Source organism: Neovison vison, chromosome 5 (assembly GCF_020171115.1).
Source record: "Neovison vison isolate M4711 chromosome 5, ASM_NN_V1, whole genome shotgun sequence".
In the NCBI taxonomy this organism is placed as follows: Eukaryota; Metazoa; Chordata; class Mammalia; order Carnivora; family Mustelidae; genus Neogale; species Neogale vison.
The window spans coordinates 20256404-20273461 of record NC_058095.1 but is presented as its reverse complement, the minus strand read 5'-3'; the positions used below and the strand labels follow the sequence as shown (position 1 = coordinate 20273461).

At 56.7% G+C, this 17058-nt stretch overlaps 1 protein-coding gene across 1 annotated transcript; it reads right to left on the bottom strand.

Annotated features, from left to right (window-relative positions):
• Window positions 1-1644: 1644 nt before the first annotated feature.
• On the bottom strand, window positions 1645-15507 carry KCNH4 (potassium voltage-gated channel subfamily H member 4). The gene is made up of 14 exons (XM_044247914.1): window positions 15437-15507; window positions 14976-15122; window positions 14722-14849; window positions 13658-13901; window positions 13199-13356; window positions 9940-10147; window positions 8673-8867; window positions 8045-8244; window positions 6230-6479; window positions 5401-5645; window positions 4729-4767; window positions 4186-4538; window positions 3793-3899; window positions 1645-1905 (listed from the first exon to the last, which is right to left on the bottom strand). Exons 2-14 carry the CDS (start codon window positions 15094-15096, stop codon window positions 1724-1726), a joined length of 2430 nt encoding a protein of 809 aa, XP_044103849.1. The 5' UTR covers window positions 15097-15122; window positions 15437-15507; the 3' UTR covers window positions 1645-1723.
• Window positions 15508-17058: the final 1551 nt, after the last annotated feature.

The window sequence follows — 17058 nt, the reverse complement described above, 5'->3', positions numbered from 1 at the left end:
TGTGATGGGTAGGGGGAGGAGGGGGTGTAAACGGCCCATAGTGACTCATTAAGGTTTCTGCCTCACCTCTGGGGCCTCTGGTGGCGTGAATGTGGTGCCAAGTGGATTGCTTGGCGCCTTTGCCCTTCCTAGAGACAGCAACTGGGCCCTGGGGTGTGGTGGGGAGTGACTGCCCTGTAGGCTCCTCCAAAGCCCTGGGGCTCTCAGACCAACCCCCAGAAACATCCACAGCCAACAACTACAAAAATAAAGCATTTATTTCCTATCCAAAAGTCAGCCCTGGGTGTTGGGTGGTAAAGGAGAGTTGGGGACCAGGGTGGGTATGTGAGAAGTCAGGGTCCTGGGCGAGACCGTGTTGGATGTGGGAAGAACAGGCTTGGCTGAGCTCTGGTGCAGGGGGAGGGATAAAGAGTGCTGTGGGGACTGTTTGAAGTTGCTGGCAACAGAAGAGACCACCTTCAGTGACAGCCTGCAGAAAGACAGAAACGGAGATGTTGACAGGCCCAGGCGTAGAAACAGACACTGCTGGGCCCATAAAGCTCCCTCTGGAGCAGAGGAACCTGGGAGGAAACTCTAAGGCAGGAACTGCAAACCCAAATATACCTACACAGACCAAAGAATTCAAATGAGGGAAGCTAGCTCGGTGTCAGGAGATGACCTCAAGTGGCCCCAGACGAAGGTGGCCACTCAACACCACGTTGATTGTTGCCAGGTGGAATGTTGGCCCAGGACTGCCAGAACTCCCCATGTTTTTTTTAGAGAAGCTGGATTATCCAGATATTTATGTGAACTCTCCGGCAACTCATTCATATTATTAAAGAAAGTAATAACCAACGAGGACTGAAGAATACGTATCTGAGGGTCATCGTTTGTTTCCTGTGTGGGCTGAGGGATGAGGTGGGCTCCTCCAGCCTTGGCTGCTAGTGGGAGGTCTAAGGAGTCTTGGGTTGCTTAGATGTCGGCCATCTAGACCTATCTCTCTCAAGGTGACATTGCTTCCAAGGTCTCCAGCAGGGCCCAGGGGGCTGGGGGGCTGGGACAGAAGCCCTCCCGATATCACAAAGCTATCTCTGCAGTGAAATCTGCAATCTGTCCCTCTTGCCTTAGACACCAAGATCCAGCCAGCTCTTGCCTCAGCCTTCACTTCCCGTGCTGGATGGGGGACCCTCCCTCAGCCCCAGATGCTCCCCCATATCTACCTGCCTCCGGGTCCTGGGGAGAAAGCAGGACATGTCATCTGCTGGCCTAATCGGCACTGCATTCCGTCTCATGCCTGTTGGGTTCCACAGCCTCAGGTGGCTCCCCTCACAGAGGGGAAGGACAGGGGAAGGTTTGGAAAAGGGAACAGGGTCAGAAGTGACCAGGCTTTGTAAAAAAGTCCAGAGAATGCAGAGCCAACCAGACCAGCTGGTGGCTGCTGACCCAAGGCAGGAGGCCAAGGGGCCCAGCCCCTCCCTGGAGGGCAGGCAGTAGTGCCCACCCCAGACAGGCCTGGGCCTAGGGCCTGGGTCAGTGGAACGTGTCTGGCCTGGACCGAAAGCTCTGTCGCATGAGGCGTGGGGTCAGAGGTGAGGCCTCTGGCACTGGGGAGGGTCCCAGAGACTCAGGCTCTGAGGGGTAGGGGGACAGCGTGGAGGGTCTCAGGTTGGGAAGGGTGGCTCCCATCTCTGTTGTCCCCGCACTGGCCGGGCAGTGGACCTCAGCGAGAGTAGTATCCTGGAGGCTAGGTGGTGGTCCAGATAGACATGGAGAAATGCACGGAGGCCTCGGCTGGGGACCAGGTGGGTCTGGGGGCCGAGCTGAGGCTACTGGGTGGCCTGGGGGACCCAGCCTGGCCTGTAGCAGGCCCATAATGTGTCGAAGCTCCCGGCTCAGCTGAGACACTTCCTGGTTGAGACGGGAGATCTGTTGGAACATAACCAGTGGTTCCCCAGGTGTCACAACAACCACTACTCTCCTAGATACACACTCCCCCAACAGTTTACAAAACTTTCCCAGCCCCTTCTGTTCACAGCCACCCCAAGAAAAAGGCAGGGCAGGGGTTCTCTTTGTCGAGATGAAAACACTCAGATGCTTTCCAGGATTTGGAACAGTGGCTATTCCAACAACCGTCCCTCCCCCTAACTTTTACAAGAGGCAGAAAAGCAGGCCTCGAAGAGGCCACGAAGCTGGAGGTGACAGACACAAGCTTAGTCTCGGGCTATCCCAGCACACATGCCCAAGTGTGTCTATTCAGTGCTTTGCTAGTCTATTCAGGGAGTACAGAATCAACTGAGAAATTTGTCGAAATGCAGATTCCTGGGCCCTACCCCGGATACTCTGAATTGGGTGAGGTGCAGGAGTCCACATCTTATGAGTGCTGACAGACACTCAAGTGTGGGAACCACTGTGACCCAAGCAGGACTGGCCCTCCAGGTGGCCAAACCAGGCCCTGGTCCCGCCCCCAACCTAGGGCCCGCCCAGCCCAGGGGCTGCCCTCCTGGGATGCCTGCGATGTTTACCAGAACCCAGGGAAGGCCCACTCCCAAAGGGTTGGGCCTGGCAGTGCCCTGGTGATAGCTCAGAGATCCCCAGGGAGCAGGCAGAGGCAGAGCCTTGCTGTACAAGATCTGGGCTCTTCCTGACCAGGGTTCAGACATTAAGCTCCCCTAGGGCTGAAGGCCTCTCTGCTTCCCCATCCTCTGCCCCCTAGGTTTGCTGAGCATCCGCTTCCCAGGGCTGGAGTAGGAAAGGGACTTGGTAGGGGGCAGGTCCCTAAAGGAGAGGATGCCAAGGTCGTGGAAGGAGGGAAGGCCTGAAGCAGCTGGGAAGAAAGGGAAGCAGCGGTCAATGAGGGCTCACAGTGGACCAGGGACTAGCTGGGCACGGGTCCACTCTTATCTCATCCTCAACCACTCTGGCAAAAACAGGTTCTTCTCCCCATATTTTGACAAGGAAATTGAAGTACAGGGTCATTATGGGACTTGCCCAAGGTCATCCAGCTACTGTAAATATGTGAACTCAGGACTCTAGGTTTAAGCCCTGAAATGTTCTTCTATGAGGCAATTCTCCCAAGATGATATTTTCCAAGGTCAAAGAGGATGAACCAGCCCCAACCCACCTCCTGGTTCAGCCTGCAGACCTTTTCCTTCATCTCCTCAGCCTCTGTGGCCAGTTCCTGGCTGGGCCTGGTCCCTGCAGGCAGAAAAGGGTAAAGGAATGCAGGGCGAGTGTGGGAAACAGGAGTCTATAGCCTGGGCTGGGCGGGCAGAGAACAAGGGAAAAGTGAGCTCTGGGCTCAGAATGATGGAAAATCCAGACTCTTCAGGCTGGTTACAAGGCCCTGTAACTTCCCTAGCCTTCCCCCACCTCTGCCCCAGCTTTATACCCAGAAGCTTCTATTTAGCACCTAAACACTACGTGCTCTTCTCTCCGGCCTTTACGCCTTCCAGCAACGGCCTTGCTCCACCTCTCAAACTCCCACCCAACCTTTAAGACCCACCACAAGTGTCCCCTCCTCTAAGAAGGAGGGTTAGGGAATGCCCTTTTCTCCTACCTCAGAGCCTTGCTCTTGCCTCAGTCATGGTACTTAACACCCTGCTCTGGAATCGTTTATCCGAGGACACAGTTATGTCCCCCACCAGACTGGGAGCTCACTAAGGATGTAGGGCAAGTCTGGCTTACCTGAGTATGCCCAGCACAGAGCCCAGCACATGGTCGACCCTTACTACCCGTGGAATGGTCTGGATGAAGGGATGGGTGGATGGCGGAAGAACGGGTGACTGAGACATGAAGTCTATGGCTGGCCCTTACCTGAAGGAGGGGCCTGTGAGCAGGGCCTAGGGTGCTCAGACCTCCTGCTGAACCGGAATGTGGGGGCCTCCGCTGTGCTGCCAGAGTCCTCGATGCCATCCACTATCCTGGGATGGGGGGCAGTGATCATCAGTCCCGTGGGGAGAGGGCAAGGGCCAGAGCAGAGCAGGCAGAGGGTAACCGGGGACAGCAGTGCCAGGGAGCTGGAGAGGAGCCGAGGTCAAAAAGGGTGGGGTTGCAAGTGTGGGTGGATCAGGAAGGGCGGATGGACAGATGAGGCAGAGAGAGGATGAGCACTGGACAAGCACTAGTTGGAATGCTGGGGACAGAGCCCAGAGAAGGTTCAGGAAGCCAGCAGGGGTATGGGGAAGGCAGGGGAGGCTGGCATCTCACCGGGGACTGAGGTCCGGAGGTCCAAATGTTCCCAGTGGGGGAATGAGAAGCTGAGGGAGCTTCCAAGCAGCAGAGCCCCTGGGGGGGCCATGAGGAGAGGGGCTGTGGCCCCGGCCAGCCAAGGCAGGGGAAGGGGTTGGGGACAGGGAAGGGGAGGAGACAAGGGTTGAGAATGGGGGCAGCTCCTCGCCCAAGAGGCTGACCAGGGAGCCCCGGGGTCGTGCTGGGCTGAGGTTGGGCAGCAGGAGGGGCCGGCGGGGTCTAGAACCACCCCCAGACTCCACCCCGGTCTCAGCCTCTGTGATGGATGGCAGGGTCTTGTCTGAGGAGGAGCCAAGGCTTTCCGAGCGGGGCTGTGGGCAGAGGGCAGCTGGTGTCAGGACAGTGAACAATAGGCCCCTTCATTAAGCAACAGCCTTCACTGGCAGATGCCTCTTCCCATCCCCCTCCCTTCTCTGGGCAGCAAAGGAGCCAAGGGAAGGGGCCCCCAGCTCCCAGACTCTCCCCACACAACTTCAACCCAACCCAGGAAGGTGGCGTTACCTGGGAGAGGCGAGGAGACCGGGAAAAGCGGCTGAGGCCCTGCGGGGACACAGGGGGGGTTCAAGCTGACTGACACCTCCCCCCTCGCCTGCCGCAGCACTTCCTAGTCCTACCCATCGGTGCTGTGGGCTCTGAGAATGTGGGGCCTTTCTGTGGAACTGAGTCAGAGATACCCTCCAACTCCAGCTCAGAGACGTCTGAGGGGCAAAGTCAATCTGAAAAGCAGGGAAAGACAAAGCCCCAGAGCCTAAGCCAAAATGGGCTCCGGACGTATCTGGTGAGGGCAGAAGAGGAAACCGGGGGAGGGGGGTGGATGATATGCCAGCTCAGAGAGGGACTTGACAGAGGAGGAGCCCACAAGGGGTCTGCTCCCAAAGCGAGGGCCCTCTGAGGAGTCTGGAGTGAGGATGGGTGCGGGGGAGGGGAGCCAACAGGAGATGATGGATCGGAAGGGTTGGAAGTAGAAGCGGTGAGAGATGGTCCATGGGATTGGGCGATGGCCAATGGAGAAGGGTCAGGTGGGCGTGGAATATGTTAAGCATGGAAGGGACAAGGGAAAGGGGTGCCTGGGATTGAGGAAGGATTTTCTCAGGATGGAAGGAGATGCATGGGGAGGTCTGCTCTGAAGGAGGGGACCTCGGAGGAGATGGAAGCCATAGGGGGTCTACATACATTGGTGTCAGAGCCCTGGCGCAGGTTGAAGGTGAGGTCCCGGGGCAGGCCAGCCCGGAAGGCAGCCCCATACTCAGGATAGAGCCTCAGGACCTCAGCCAGCCCTCGGCTGCTCAGCTGCTGCAGGCCACAGTAGGTCAGTGCCTTCACGTCAGCGCTGGTCTTCAGCACGTAGCCTGGGCCTGCCCCTGACCCAGGCTCCTGCCCCGGCTCAGGGATATCTGCCCCAATCAGGTCCCCCTTCCCTGTGGGTAAGGGATGGGGACAGTCAGCTGGGGGAGAGGGATCAAGAGGATATCAGTGGAAGATGCTCAATGGATTTGACGGATGGTCAGTGTGTTGGAAGGGTGGTCAAAGATGGATCAATCAATAAGACTGGTGGAAATAACCAATGGAGGTGGGAAAAGTCAGTGGAGAATGACGGGTAAAGTTGGGAGACAGTCAGTGGGGGCTGTCAGTGTTATCAATGGAACTGGATGATCAGTAAAGAATGGCCAGAGAGGTCAGTTAAAGGGTAAAGGTCAATGGAGTTGAGGGTCCATGAGAAGGGTCAGTAGAGTTGGGAGATGGTGCAGTGGGAAAGGACCAACTGAGATGGGGAAGAGTCACTGGGGGAGGGTTGATGGGTTGATGGCCAGTGGGAGTAGGGGAGAATCCGAGGGTATGGTCAAAAGGGATGGTAGTAGGAGGAAGGGACCAGGAAAGAGGACTCCTCAGCAGGAATTCCACATATGCACTGGCGGTAGCCCAGTCCCTAGATTCCCAGCCACACCCAAGGCCTCTAGGGCAAGGTTCTAGGGTAGGTCATAGGTGGTGGTGGGATCCTCACCCAGGATGGCCAGCACCATGTTGTCTCGAAGCACCTCGAGTGAGCCGGAGCAGACGTAGTAGTGGGCCTGCAGGGCATCCCCACGGCGCAACAGGTACTCGCCTGGGGCGCAGAATGAGGTCTTGATGTGCAGGGAGAGGGCCCGCAGGCAGCCCCTGCTCGCTGCTCCGAACAGTGGCAGCTGCAGGATCTCCCGGTTCAGGTGCATAGCGATGTCAGCTCTCAGCTCGTCTGGGAAGTCACGCAGTAACTGCATAAGGGGCATAGGTCATTCTGGCCATCCCCCTATGGCTGCTACTTGAGTTCTACAAATGTCCTGAGCTGTCTCCCAGGGGAGAGCTCCAATGTGCCCTTTGCTTCGAGGTGACCCATTTCTGACCTTCAGGAAGACCTCACTTTTGCTTGTGTGTGGACCTCCTGACCCAAGTTCTGGAGCAGAGACTAGGTCTCTTCCTGTCTGTCCACTGCCTATGACTACATGACTACATGCAGACACACTTATTGTGTGGTCGCTCAGCCCCACACAAGGACCAGTCCTGGTGGGTCAACCTTTCAGCCAGGAGTCGGGAAACTAGCAGTCAGCTCTGCCCTACATCCCTGTGGAGCTTGGGCAATCCATTTTCTCTCTCTGGGCCTCCGTATCATCATCTGTAAAGATGCAAGCTTACCGTAGGCCTTAAACATTACCAATGACCTTCAGAGAATCAAACTTAATGTTCACAGATCCATCCTCATCTTACGGAGCCCCCGTAGGTCACTCTGGCTTGCTGACCTCTCCCTCTTGTCTCCATTTCCTCCCCAGGCTCTTCTACTAATTTTCCACATTCCTCCTGCACCATGGCAACCAGCTTCATGACTTCCCTACTCCTGGTGAGCCCGGAGCCCTGCATACGGGTCTAGACCTGTGTTTTCACCTGTCTATGGAGCAGCCTCCACCTGGATCTCCCACAAGCACCACACCCTCATCCTGGTCGTTTCCACCCCTAAGTCCAGCCTTCCTCCTGCCATGCCTCCATCACACCCCTCTGCCCAAATCAGGAACCTCAGCCTCATTCTGAGCTCCTCTCCTGCCACCAGCTGATCACCAGGTTCCATGGCTCCAAGTCTCAGAAACACCTCCTAGAGCCCCAGGCCACTCACCAGCCTCAAAGTTTTGCAGGATAAAATCTAAATTCAAGACCACCTATGAGCTGGGTGGGCCTGCCTCCCCAGCCCTGTCTTCTACATTCCTGTTTCCCTCCTCCCTCCACAGCACTCACACACCCATTCGGAAGGCTCTGTGAAAGACTTTCAGTTCCCTGAACTCGCCCTGCTCTTTTGTGTCGTTTCCGGACCTGGGTTCCTAATGCTCTTTCTGCCTGGAATGGCCTCTGCTGATTTCCTTCTTGCCTTTCACAACGTCCCGTATTCTGTGCCACCTTCCCTGACTCGTGGGGGTCCAGACACAATGTCCCCTCATTGGAACCACCATCCCTCCAGCAGAGTGCTAATCACTGTGTTGTTGTTGTTATTATTTTTACCTGTCTGCCTCCCTCCCCCAACCGGTGTCTCCCTGAGGACAAGGGCTGAGTGTCATGATTCCTGAGCTCTCCGGTCCCGCACAGAGGCTGGCCCAAAGCAAGTGCTCAGGAAATGCGGGCTGGGGTCGGGGGACGGATGGTATTAGCTGAGGCCTGAGCTCCCTTTCAGCTCCTGTGCTTCTATTGCAAAGGGAGAGGGATGTGGATTTGGTGGGTGCGCGCCCCCGCGACCCGCCCCCCCCCCCCCGCCTCCCAGGACCCTGTGGGCCCCCACCGCGGGATCCCGGCGCACTACCTCGTTGGCGTCAATGCCGCTGTTGACGGCCCACGTGGTCTGGAAGGACTCGAGCATGCGCTGCTTGAGCGGCCGCGGCAGGCGGTGCACGCGGATGAAGTCCTTGAGGTCCTTCATGCGGCTGTGGTAGAGCGAGCGGCGCGAGTACATGCGCTGGATGATGGCCGTCACGTTCCCGAACACCACGGCGTGCATCAGTGCTGCAGCGGCGGCAGCGGGCAGCCCGTGAGGGACGCCGCCCCCTACAGCCTCCTCCCGCACCCCCAAACCCACCCTGCCCTCAACGGATCTGGGTTCCCGGAGAAGGAGGGGCAGGAGAGCCAGTGGGCTTGGGTGGGGGCAGGGAGGGGCCAGACCTGAGGCTCCTCTCCTGCCCCCTCCCCCCAACTAGGTCATGACTTGGGTTTCCCACCCTCTTCGCAAGAGGCTACACCTGTTTTGTGGCATGCCCCTGCGTCCCTCCCACCCCAGGGGCCAGCATGTAGTAGATGCTGAGGAAACGGCTATAAATGAATGAATACATGACTGTCTGGACGTGGGTGGACATCTTGCCTTCTCTGAGCCCGTTTCCCCATCTGCACGCGGGGCTTAGCAGGGCCACCCTGGGGCTTGGCAGGCCCGGCCTCACCGCCTATGAGCATGGTGCAGATGGAGAAGATCTTCTCGGCGTCGGTGTTGGCGCACACGTTGCCGAAGCCCACGCTGGTGAGGCTGCTCAGCGTGAAGTAGAGGGCAGCGATGTAGGCGCTGCGCCGCGAGGGGCCGCCGGCCGAGCCATTGACGTAGGGCTCCTCCAGCCGCTTGCCCAGCTCGTGCAACCAGCCTGGGGGGTGGAGGGAGGCAAGGAGCAGCTGCCCTGGCCAGCAGAGAGCTGGCTTTCCCTGAGCAGCTGCCCAGGCCAGCGGAGAGCTGGCTTTCCCTGAGCTGCCTGTGCTTGACCTTGGGCAAGTATTTACAGAGGCGAGGGGAGGTTTGCACCCACAGGCACAGGAAATGTGAGGAGCAGCCTGGGCCTGGGACTCCCCACAGTGAGCTGGTTACAGTTGCAGAAAGCAGGGTTAAGCTGCTGACCGTTTGAGGGAGGACTCTCGAGTAGTCTACTGAGCACCCCTTGGGTGCAGGGTGCTGGCATCTGACCTGCCAGACATTCTCCCTGCCCTGGTGGAACTTACAGTCTGGAGGGGAGAGACACATGAAATAAATTGCAGATGGGCAGTGAGCTACTAAAAAGGAAGAATAGGGCATAATGGGTTGGGGAGAGCCAACCCAGTTGCGGGGACTAGTCGGGGGTGGGCGTTATGGTTCTTAAAGGGCTCCATTAGGACAGAGCATTTTAGTGGGGATTGCAAGGACTAGAAAAGTCACCTAGGGGAAGAAGGGAGGGAGAGGGTTCCCGAGAGGAAAACACTGTTCAAGGCCATTGTGAGAAAGCAGTACATCTGCGTGCTGGAAGGAGGCCAGCGTGGCTGCGGCACAGGGCGCAGGGGAGAAGGGGAGGCCAGGTGGGGAGAGAGAAGGCTGCAGGGCTGCACAGGTGCGGGCCAAGTGTGGACTTGATTTTGAGGGCAGCGCAGAGCTACTGAAAGGGTCCAGGCAGGGCATTGCTCCCTCTGCCCCAAACGCCCTCCCCACCATCAGAGTGTTTCCAGTACTCTTTTGATTGCCTGTCACTGGCCCGGCTCCCCTGCCAGTAGGCTGTGAGGTCAGCCCAAGACCCTTGGTCTTCAACTCAGGTACTTCCACGCCCGACCTGGAAGGAGCTCCATGCACGTTTGTTGCATGGAAGGTAGACTGTGGAGTGGTGGGTGTGGTGCAGGGGGAGGCATCAGCTCGGGGGCCTGTGTGGACAGGGCTGGCGGATGGGTATCCGTGGAAGCCTGGGGTCGGCGGCTCACCGATGTCCCAAAGCAGCGGGTCATTGGCCTCCATCTCCCGGCGCCCGATGACGTACCAGACGCAGGCCATCCAGTGGGCGAGGAGCGCGAAGACAGACATGAGCAGGGTGAGCACCACCGCGCTGCACTGGGAGTAACGCTCCAGCTTCTGCAGCAGCCGCAGCAGCCGCAGCAGCCGCACGGTCTTCAGCAGGTGCACCAGCGAAGTCTGCGGGAGTGTGGCGGGGGAGGCTGTCAGCAGGCACACCTCCTCAGAGCTCCCCACGGCCCCTCCCAGCGCCTTGTCACCAGATGCCCTGGAACCAGGGGAAGCTGCAGCAGGAAAAACGGCCCTGCTGTCCTGAGAAAGTGGCCAGGGAATGCAGAGGGGAGAGAGTAATACTAAAGCTCATAAAGGCTAATACAGGGGTGCCTGGGTGGCTCAGTGGTTTTAAGCCTCTGCCTTCAGTTCAGGTCATGATCCCAGGGTGCTGGGATCGAGCCCCGCATCGGGCTCTCTGCTCAGCAGGGAGCCTGCTTCCTCCTCTCTCTCTGTCTGCCTCTCTGCCTACTTGTGATCTCGGTCCGTCAAATAAATAAATAAAATCTTTAAAAAAAAAAAAGGCTAATACATAACTATGTGCGTACTTATATACGTACTTGCCGTATGTGTCAGGCACTGGGCTAAGTGTTTATAATCCTCATGAAAAACTCGTGCCTTCAGTTCGATTATCATCATCGTTCCCAGTTTGCAGATGAGTAAACTAAGGCTCAGAGAAGCTAGTGATTTGCTTAAGGTCATACACCAAGGAAATGATGGAGCTAGGACTGCCATCTGAGCGGCTACCCAAGTCCATTTTGTGCTGTGCTGCCTCTAGCACCATGCATGGGCTGGTGAAAAAGCAAGTCCTGGTCAGAGGTAGGGAATGAGCTCTGGGCCCTGCAGGACACCCCCGGAGTCCTAGGCGCAATCAGCTGTGGACAAGAGCTGGTTGTTGGTGATGCCAGCATCTGTGAAGGGAGCCATCCCTTGAGACACAGAGAAGCAAGGGAGAGTGGGAACAGGCAGTGTCCTGGGGACCGGGGAAGGTTAGGGGCTGTTCCCAGGCTGGGTCAGCTGCAAATGAGAGGGGCATGCTGGAATGTTGAGGAAAGGAGACCAGGAATTGAGGGAGCCTTGGCTTTGGGCTTTGAGGCCTTAGTCCTTGTGGGGCTGGGTCGGGGGATGATTACTCGTGGCACTAGTAAGCAGCTTGTAAGTGTTACCAATATTACCACTATAACTGTCTTCACTTCAATTAGCCCTTCAAATTTTAGAGATGAGGAGCATCTACTCTGGGTGGGGGCAACCTGGAAGTAAGGGCTGGGGGCTCTAGGGCAGCACCTGGGGAACTTAGTATGAAGGCCCTTCCAGAAGCCTCTAGCAACGTCCCCCATAGTCTTGGCCCTACCCGGCTCCTGAGCCACCTCCTGTCCTTTTCTCTAATTTTAGGTGAAGGAGCTGGGAAGGAGGTGGCCCTGCTTCCCCCACATGGACCGTCTCCAGGGCTTAACGCCTGCCCCCAGCTCCCAGAGCTTCTGCCTCCAGACTTGAATCCTTCAGGGCTGCATCTAGTCACCAGGCCCTGTGCCTCACTCTCCTGGGGCCCTCGTCTCCTTTTGCTTGTGTCCCGGCTCGGTTCCTTCCAGTGCACAGCTCTGCCCACGCATCCTCTCTCTTTGCCCTACCTCCCCCCAGCCCAGCACTGCTCCTGATCTCCCCTTATGCTACATCATCCACTCGGGGGCCTTGTGTTCCTGGGAAGTGGGGCGGTGTCATGGAACAAGGAATAGACCTGGTTCCAGTCTCCTGCCTGCTACTGCTAGCTGTGTGACCTGTGGCAAGCTGCTTAACCTCCCTGAGCCTTTGTGTCTACCTCTGAAAAAGAGAATCTGCCCTGAGGGGTTACTGGGAGACACCTATGAGATGATGTGCGAGAAAGGACTCAGTACGTGAAAAGTGTTCCTGAAGGTACCAGAGGAGGGGGACTGCCGGGGAAGAGGAACAGGAGCCCATCTGCCGCTCTCCCACTCCCCAGGGACAGTTGTTTGCCCGCTGACACAGCCTCGTGGGCATGGGATGGGAGAGTGCGCTCCTAGAGGGGTGGGTTGCTCTGCTCCGAGTGGCCGGAGTCCCAGGGCAGACACACACACATGCACGTGTGTGGGAGCGTGCACACACGTGTACACAGCCAGGAGAAGAGGCCCACAGCCCGTTGGCGGCTAGTTAAATCCGGCTGCGTGTAGGTGGTTTCCTGCTATAGCTGAGTGTGGCAGAGAGAGGAGCGCACAGGGAAACTGCTTTCCACCTCCCCACCCAACAGCCAAGGGAGTCTGGGGACACAGGGTGGAACTCCCTCACCCTGGACTTGAGAGCACCTACGATCTACCGGCTGAGTGCAGAGCTGACCACCCAGGGTACCTCCAGGCAGTCCCCGGGGAGAAGGGAGGACCCAGGTCCTGGCACTCTCTGCGTCCAACCCACCCCACCGCCTCTACCTCCTTGTCTTGGCTTACTATGTTCCCCCCAGATGCTCTCTCCCCATCCCCTGCCAGCCAAATCCTGCTCTCTGTCTAAGGTCTAGCCCTGATCTATCTCCCGCAGGAACCCTCCCCAGATCACCTGAGCCTTTTTTTCCAGCTGGAGTGCTTTGGACTCCCAGGTGCTGGCTAGATTTCAGAGCATCAGATCACTTTCACGCATGCCCACTTTCCTGCCTGGAACTCCAGGATCAGCTAGCTCCATGCCCAGCCCCCAGCAATACCTGGGCCGCGTCTTCCTCTCCATTCACCTCTTCTGTTCCTGCTGTCCCCTCCAACAGTCCTGCCCCCTCACCAGCTTAGCTGCCTGGAGGCTGAATCCTTGTCCCTTTTCCGCACAGTGACCATGCTCCACACAGTGCTTTGCAGACAGCTAAATGCTCATCAGTTGTTTGTTAAATAAAAATGTGAAAAGTACCACTCATTTGGCATCAGACCAACGCCGCCCTGGTAGCCCTAGTTAGCTTTTCATTTGTCTCAGCTTCCCTCAGTGATTGTGAGCTGAGCTCCCTGAGAGCACAGACCCTCCCAGCTCCTTCTGAGCAGCTAGCACGGGCCTTGGCCCACAGCAGGTGCCTGACAACTATTTGCAGCTGGACGGATGGGTAGGGCTGAGTCTTGGTTGGAGTCGGTCCCTTAGTGGGAGATGCTGTGCTGAATTTGGGAGGCTGGGCGGCAAGGTGGGACAGGGGTCACTCACCACGGTGATGTTGAAGACATAAAGCAGGTCAAATGGCAGAGCAGCAATAAGGTCAACAAAGAACCAGGTGGCCAGGTAGTGAAGACCAATGGAACGAGGAGCAGAGACCACCTGGCCGGACTGGGACACATAGGTGGTGCGGAAGTTCAGGATGATATCTGGGGGTACAAGAGGTTGTTACTAAGGGGCTTTGAGTAAGCTGGGAATAAGCCCAAGTCCCAGAATGGAAATGGAGGCAGAAATGGGGAAGGCAGATTGGGCTTCTGGCTGCTCTTCAGGGAGGAGTGGTCTAATGGCTGAAGGGTTCAGGACTCAGGGCATATGGACCATTAGGACTTAAAGACCCAGAAAAGGTTGGGCTCTGAATACCAGGGTCCTGCAGGCTCAGGATGGAGCAAAGCTTAGATGTGTGGGTTTCCCCAGCCCACCCGCCAGGGTATGCAGGGCAGAGGATCTGACCCAGGATGAAGAGCATCTCCACGGCGATGTCGCTGACAAGGGTGTGTCGGGAAGTGATGGGGGTGTCGTCGTCGCCCAAGAAGCAGACATTGTAGGGGACGGTAATCGCGACGTAGAAGGTGGCGAGGAGGATGAGGCCGTCCCACACAGCCTTGGGGACGCTGTAGTGGAGGAGGAGGCAGCGGGACCCCCCCACGGAGGCCACCTTGTACTCAGGCACTGATGGCTTTGGCTCAAACACGTTCTAGGGGGAGAGGGGTGGCGGTTGGGGACATTTAAGGGAAAGGGGAGCCAAAGCTTAGGGAAGGAAGAGGCAGGGGAGGGGGCAGGGGGGAGTGGGTGCTCCAGGCATGATCACGAGAGGAGATGGAAGGTGTGGGAGAGGGATTCAGGGGCCGGCACCTTACACTTCCTTCCTCTGCCAACCTACAGCTTGGGGCCCTTTGGATCAATCATGTTTTGTGGCGGTTATTTATAAGGCTTAACCTTCACCCTGCTTGAGAAGGAGATTATGACAAGTCAGACACATGCTTTGGACCTCCCTAGGGGTCATTAACTTCTCCCTCAAGTTTCACTTGGAATCTAGGGTCCCTGTGGAGGATAAGGATATCCCAGAGATGAAGGGAGGCTGACACAGCACATCTCATCCCCTGTTGCCCTCACAAACTACACAGAGGATGGGAGAATCAATCCCGTGGCTTTATCAGGGTCCTAGGGCTAGATACCAGGACCCCAATGGGGGCTCTCTCCCTAGAATCACAATTTGTGATTTCACCCCTACCGTCGTGAGATAACACTGTCACTCAGAGGTAGCTAATATATTTGATCCTAGATCCCTGCCCTTATGACATCGTCAGAGTTAAGTAATATCAATCATAAGGAAGCAAGGGAGATGGGGTTGGAAGATGTGAGAGCACATGGGACACAGCAGAAAGTCGTACATGAGAAATGCGTGGACAGAGGGATAAGTCTACTGGAGGGATATCAGAGAGACAGGGAGACATTAGCAAGGATGCCTCAGAATCACAGCTGGGAGAGGTTGGGATGGAGATGTTGGGACTCACATTATTGGTTTTCATGCCTCCCTGGCGCCGGCGGCCAAAGTGGCCAGCCAGGCGGTGTAGGACAGTGCGGCTTTGCCTCCTGGCAGATCGAAGTCTCGAGCCGGCTCCCCTCCTGCCAAGGGAGTTTTCTGTTGGAAAGAAGGGTGCAGAGATAAGTGGGGGCACCTCCCATGAAGCCAGATAGGGAGATGTCTTGTGTGACCCTCAGCAAGGACCTCTGACCATTCATGCCTCCTTCCCAGACCTGCAGTTACCATGATTACTGTCCCCATGGCCTCCTGGGGAGCCAAGTCCTGGGCCTCCACTCTGAGTGATGTCCTTGAAGGAAAAGAGGAAAAGCACGACTTCTCCCATCTCATTCTTGATTGGCATCATGTCCAAGAGGCACCAAAAGGCCGAGCCTGTAGATGTGAAGAGATGGAGGGGGAGGGGGAGCGGCCCATGGCACCACTTCCCTTTGATCACCCAAGGTTCCTGGGCATGACCAAAGGGCTTGGCAAAGGTTTACAGATGGAAAGAACCCCAGAGATTATGTCAGACTCCTTCCCTTCCCGATGGGAGAAGCAAGGCCTAGAGAGGACCAGGGATGCCCTCAGGGTCACATAGTCAGCTTGTGGCAGTATGGGGCCAGCATCCAGTCTTCCATTGTGCCAAGCAGACTCTGTGTATGGCCCAGGATCTGTGCAAGCCTGCAGGGCAGGCCACTACCCCTTACCATCCTTTCGGTAGAAGCAGATTTCAGCCCGGTGCTCTTGATGGCCCTCAAGGGCCTTGTGCAGCCTCTGCAGGGCTGGTTCACTAGTCTCTGGACCATAGAGGAAACGGCAGCTGCAGGTTTTCTGCATGACCTCAGTGCGGCCGTAGCCTGTGAGCTCGCAGAATCCGTCAGAGCAGTAGACAATGGGAAAGCCCCGTGGGCCTTGTGCGTTGGCCAGCAGGAAGTTGCTGTCTGTGAGAAGAAGAGGTCAAGGTTAGGTCAAGGCCAGGAGGGGATCTTAGCTTCAAGGTGAGTAGTACCTCCCCCAAACTGTGGTCAGAGGTCACAGAGCCAGAAGTTTCCCAGACTTCCTTGTGATTCCTGGATCCCCTTTGGGATATTCTGAAATGAGAGTAAAAAGAGATAGAGGAAAAGGACAAGGACTTAAGGATGGTTTGGAACCAGGACAGGGACTACTGCGGGGGTTGAAGGTCACACTGTCCTTCCCTCTCCCTTCAAGCTGGTGATCTATTACAAGGGAGCTGGGCATGGGCTCCAGCACGACACCTTTGCCACTTTCTGACTGTAACCTAGGACACTGGTCAATGAACTCTTCTGTGCCTCAACTTTCTTATCTGCAAAGTGGGACATAATACATCTTCCCTATATGGCTGTTGTGAAAGTTACATCAGTTACCATAGGGAGAAAGTTACCTAGGGAGAACAAATCCTAACATATACTAAGTGCTACATTGAGAAGGTAAAATGACTCCCCCACGTTCCCACAGCTTTCAAAACACATGCATAGCCGCTATCCTGTCCTCCTATTAGAAAGGAGGCAGGGCACGGATTCTGGTGATATCACACCCATTTTGTTGATCGGAAACCAGAAGACGGAGATTATCCAAACTCACGAATCTCCTTTGGTGGGGGAGGGAGACAGTGATGAGTAGTGTCCTTATTCCCTGCCTTCCAGGAAAGGTCCTCTTTTTAGCATCTCTTTAGGTAATTTCAGGGGGTCTGTCCCAGTGCTCAAAGTCTGACAGCATATTGAGCAAGGAAGTTTTTAGTCCAGCAACCCCATGACCAGAACCTGATCTGGCTTCCTCTGGCTCCAGTGGGTGGAAGCCACAGGAGCACTCTGTGTGCCATCAAGGGGCAGAATCTCAGCTGAGGGAAGGGGTCTGAGACACAACAAGTGCTGGATGCTAAGGGGGTGAGTGTGTAGGAGTGGAGAGGCTGATGGGGACTGAAGGTGCCTGGGAGGCTCTGGGCCCTGGGCAGCAGCCTCCTTCTTCCATCCCAGGGCCCGTTGCCCCGGTGATGGGAGCTATGGAAACAAGGGAGGTGTCTGTGGGGGGTTGAGGGGGGAGGCGGCTAGGGCCCGGGAGGCTCGATTTCCGCCCGCGAGTATCGCTCCCCCCACTTTCCAGATACTGACCAGGGAGCCCGAAGGGGGCAAAGGGAGATTGCTCTGCTCCAAAGTAGGGAAAGGGAAAGGCGGGAGAAGAGACTGGGAGCGAGGAGTGTGGCTGTCCAAGGTGCTGAACCTGGAATCCAAACTGGGGGTGGGCGAGCAGAGAGTTCCCTCCGTCACACGGACCACCCCCTTCCGCCTGCCTCACCTCCCTCAGACTCAGA

What these genes read in the sequence shown, in the direction of transcription:
- KCNH4 (XM_044247914.1), bottom strand. Translation starts at nt 15,096, where the DNA reads ATGATGCCAATCAAGAATGAGATGGGAGAAGTCGTGCTTTTCCTCTTT. An exon ending in GGAGATGCTCTTCATCCTGG is followed by an intron (nt 13,357 to 13,657) that starts GTCAGATCCTCT and finishes TTGTACCCCCAG; the next exon opens with ATATCATCCTGAACTTCCGC. An exon ending in CTCACAGGCCCCTCCTTCAG is followed by an intron (nt 1,906 to 3,792) that starts GTAAGGGCCAGC and finishes ATGTTCCAACAG; the next exon opens with ATCTCCCGTCTCAACCAGGA.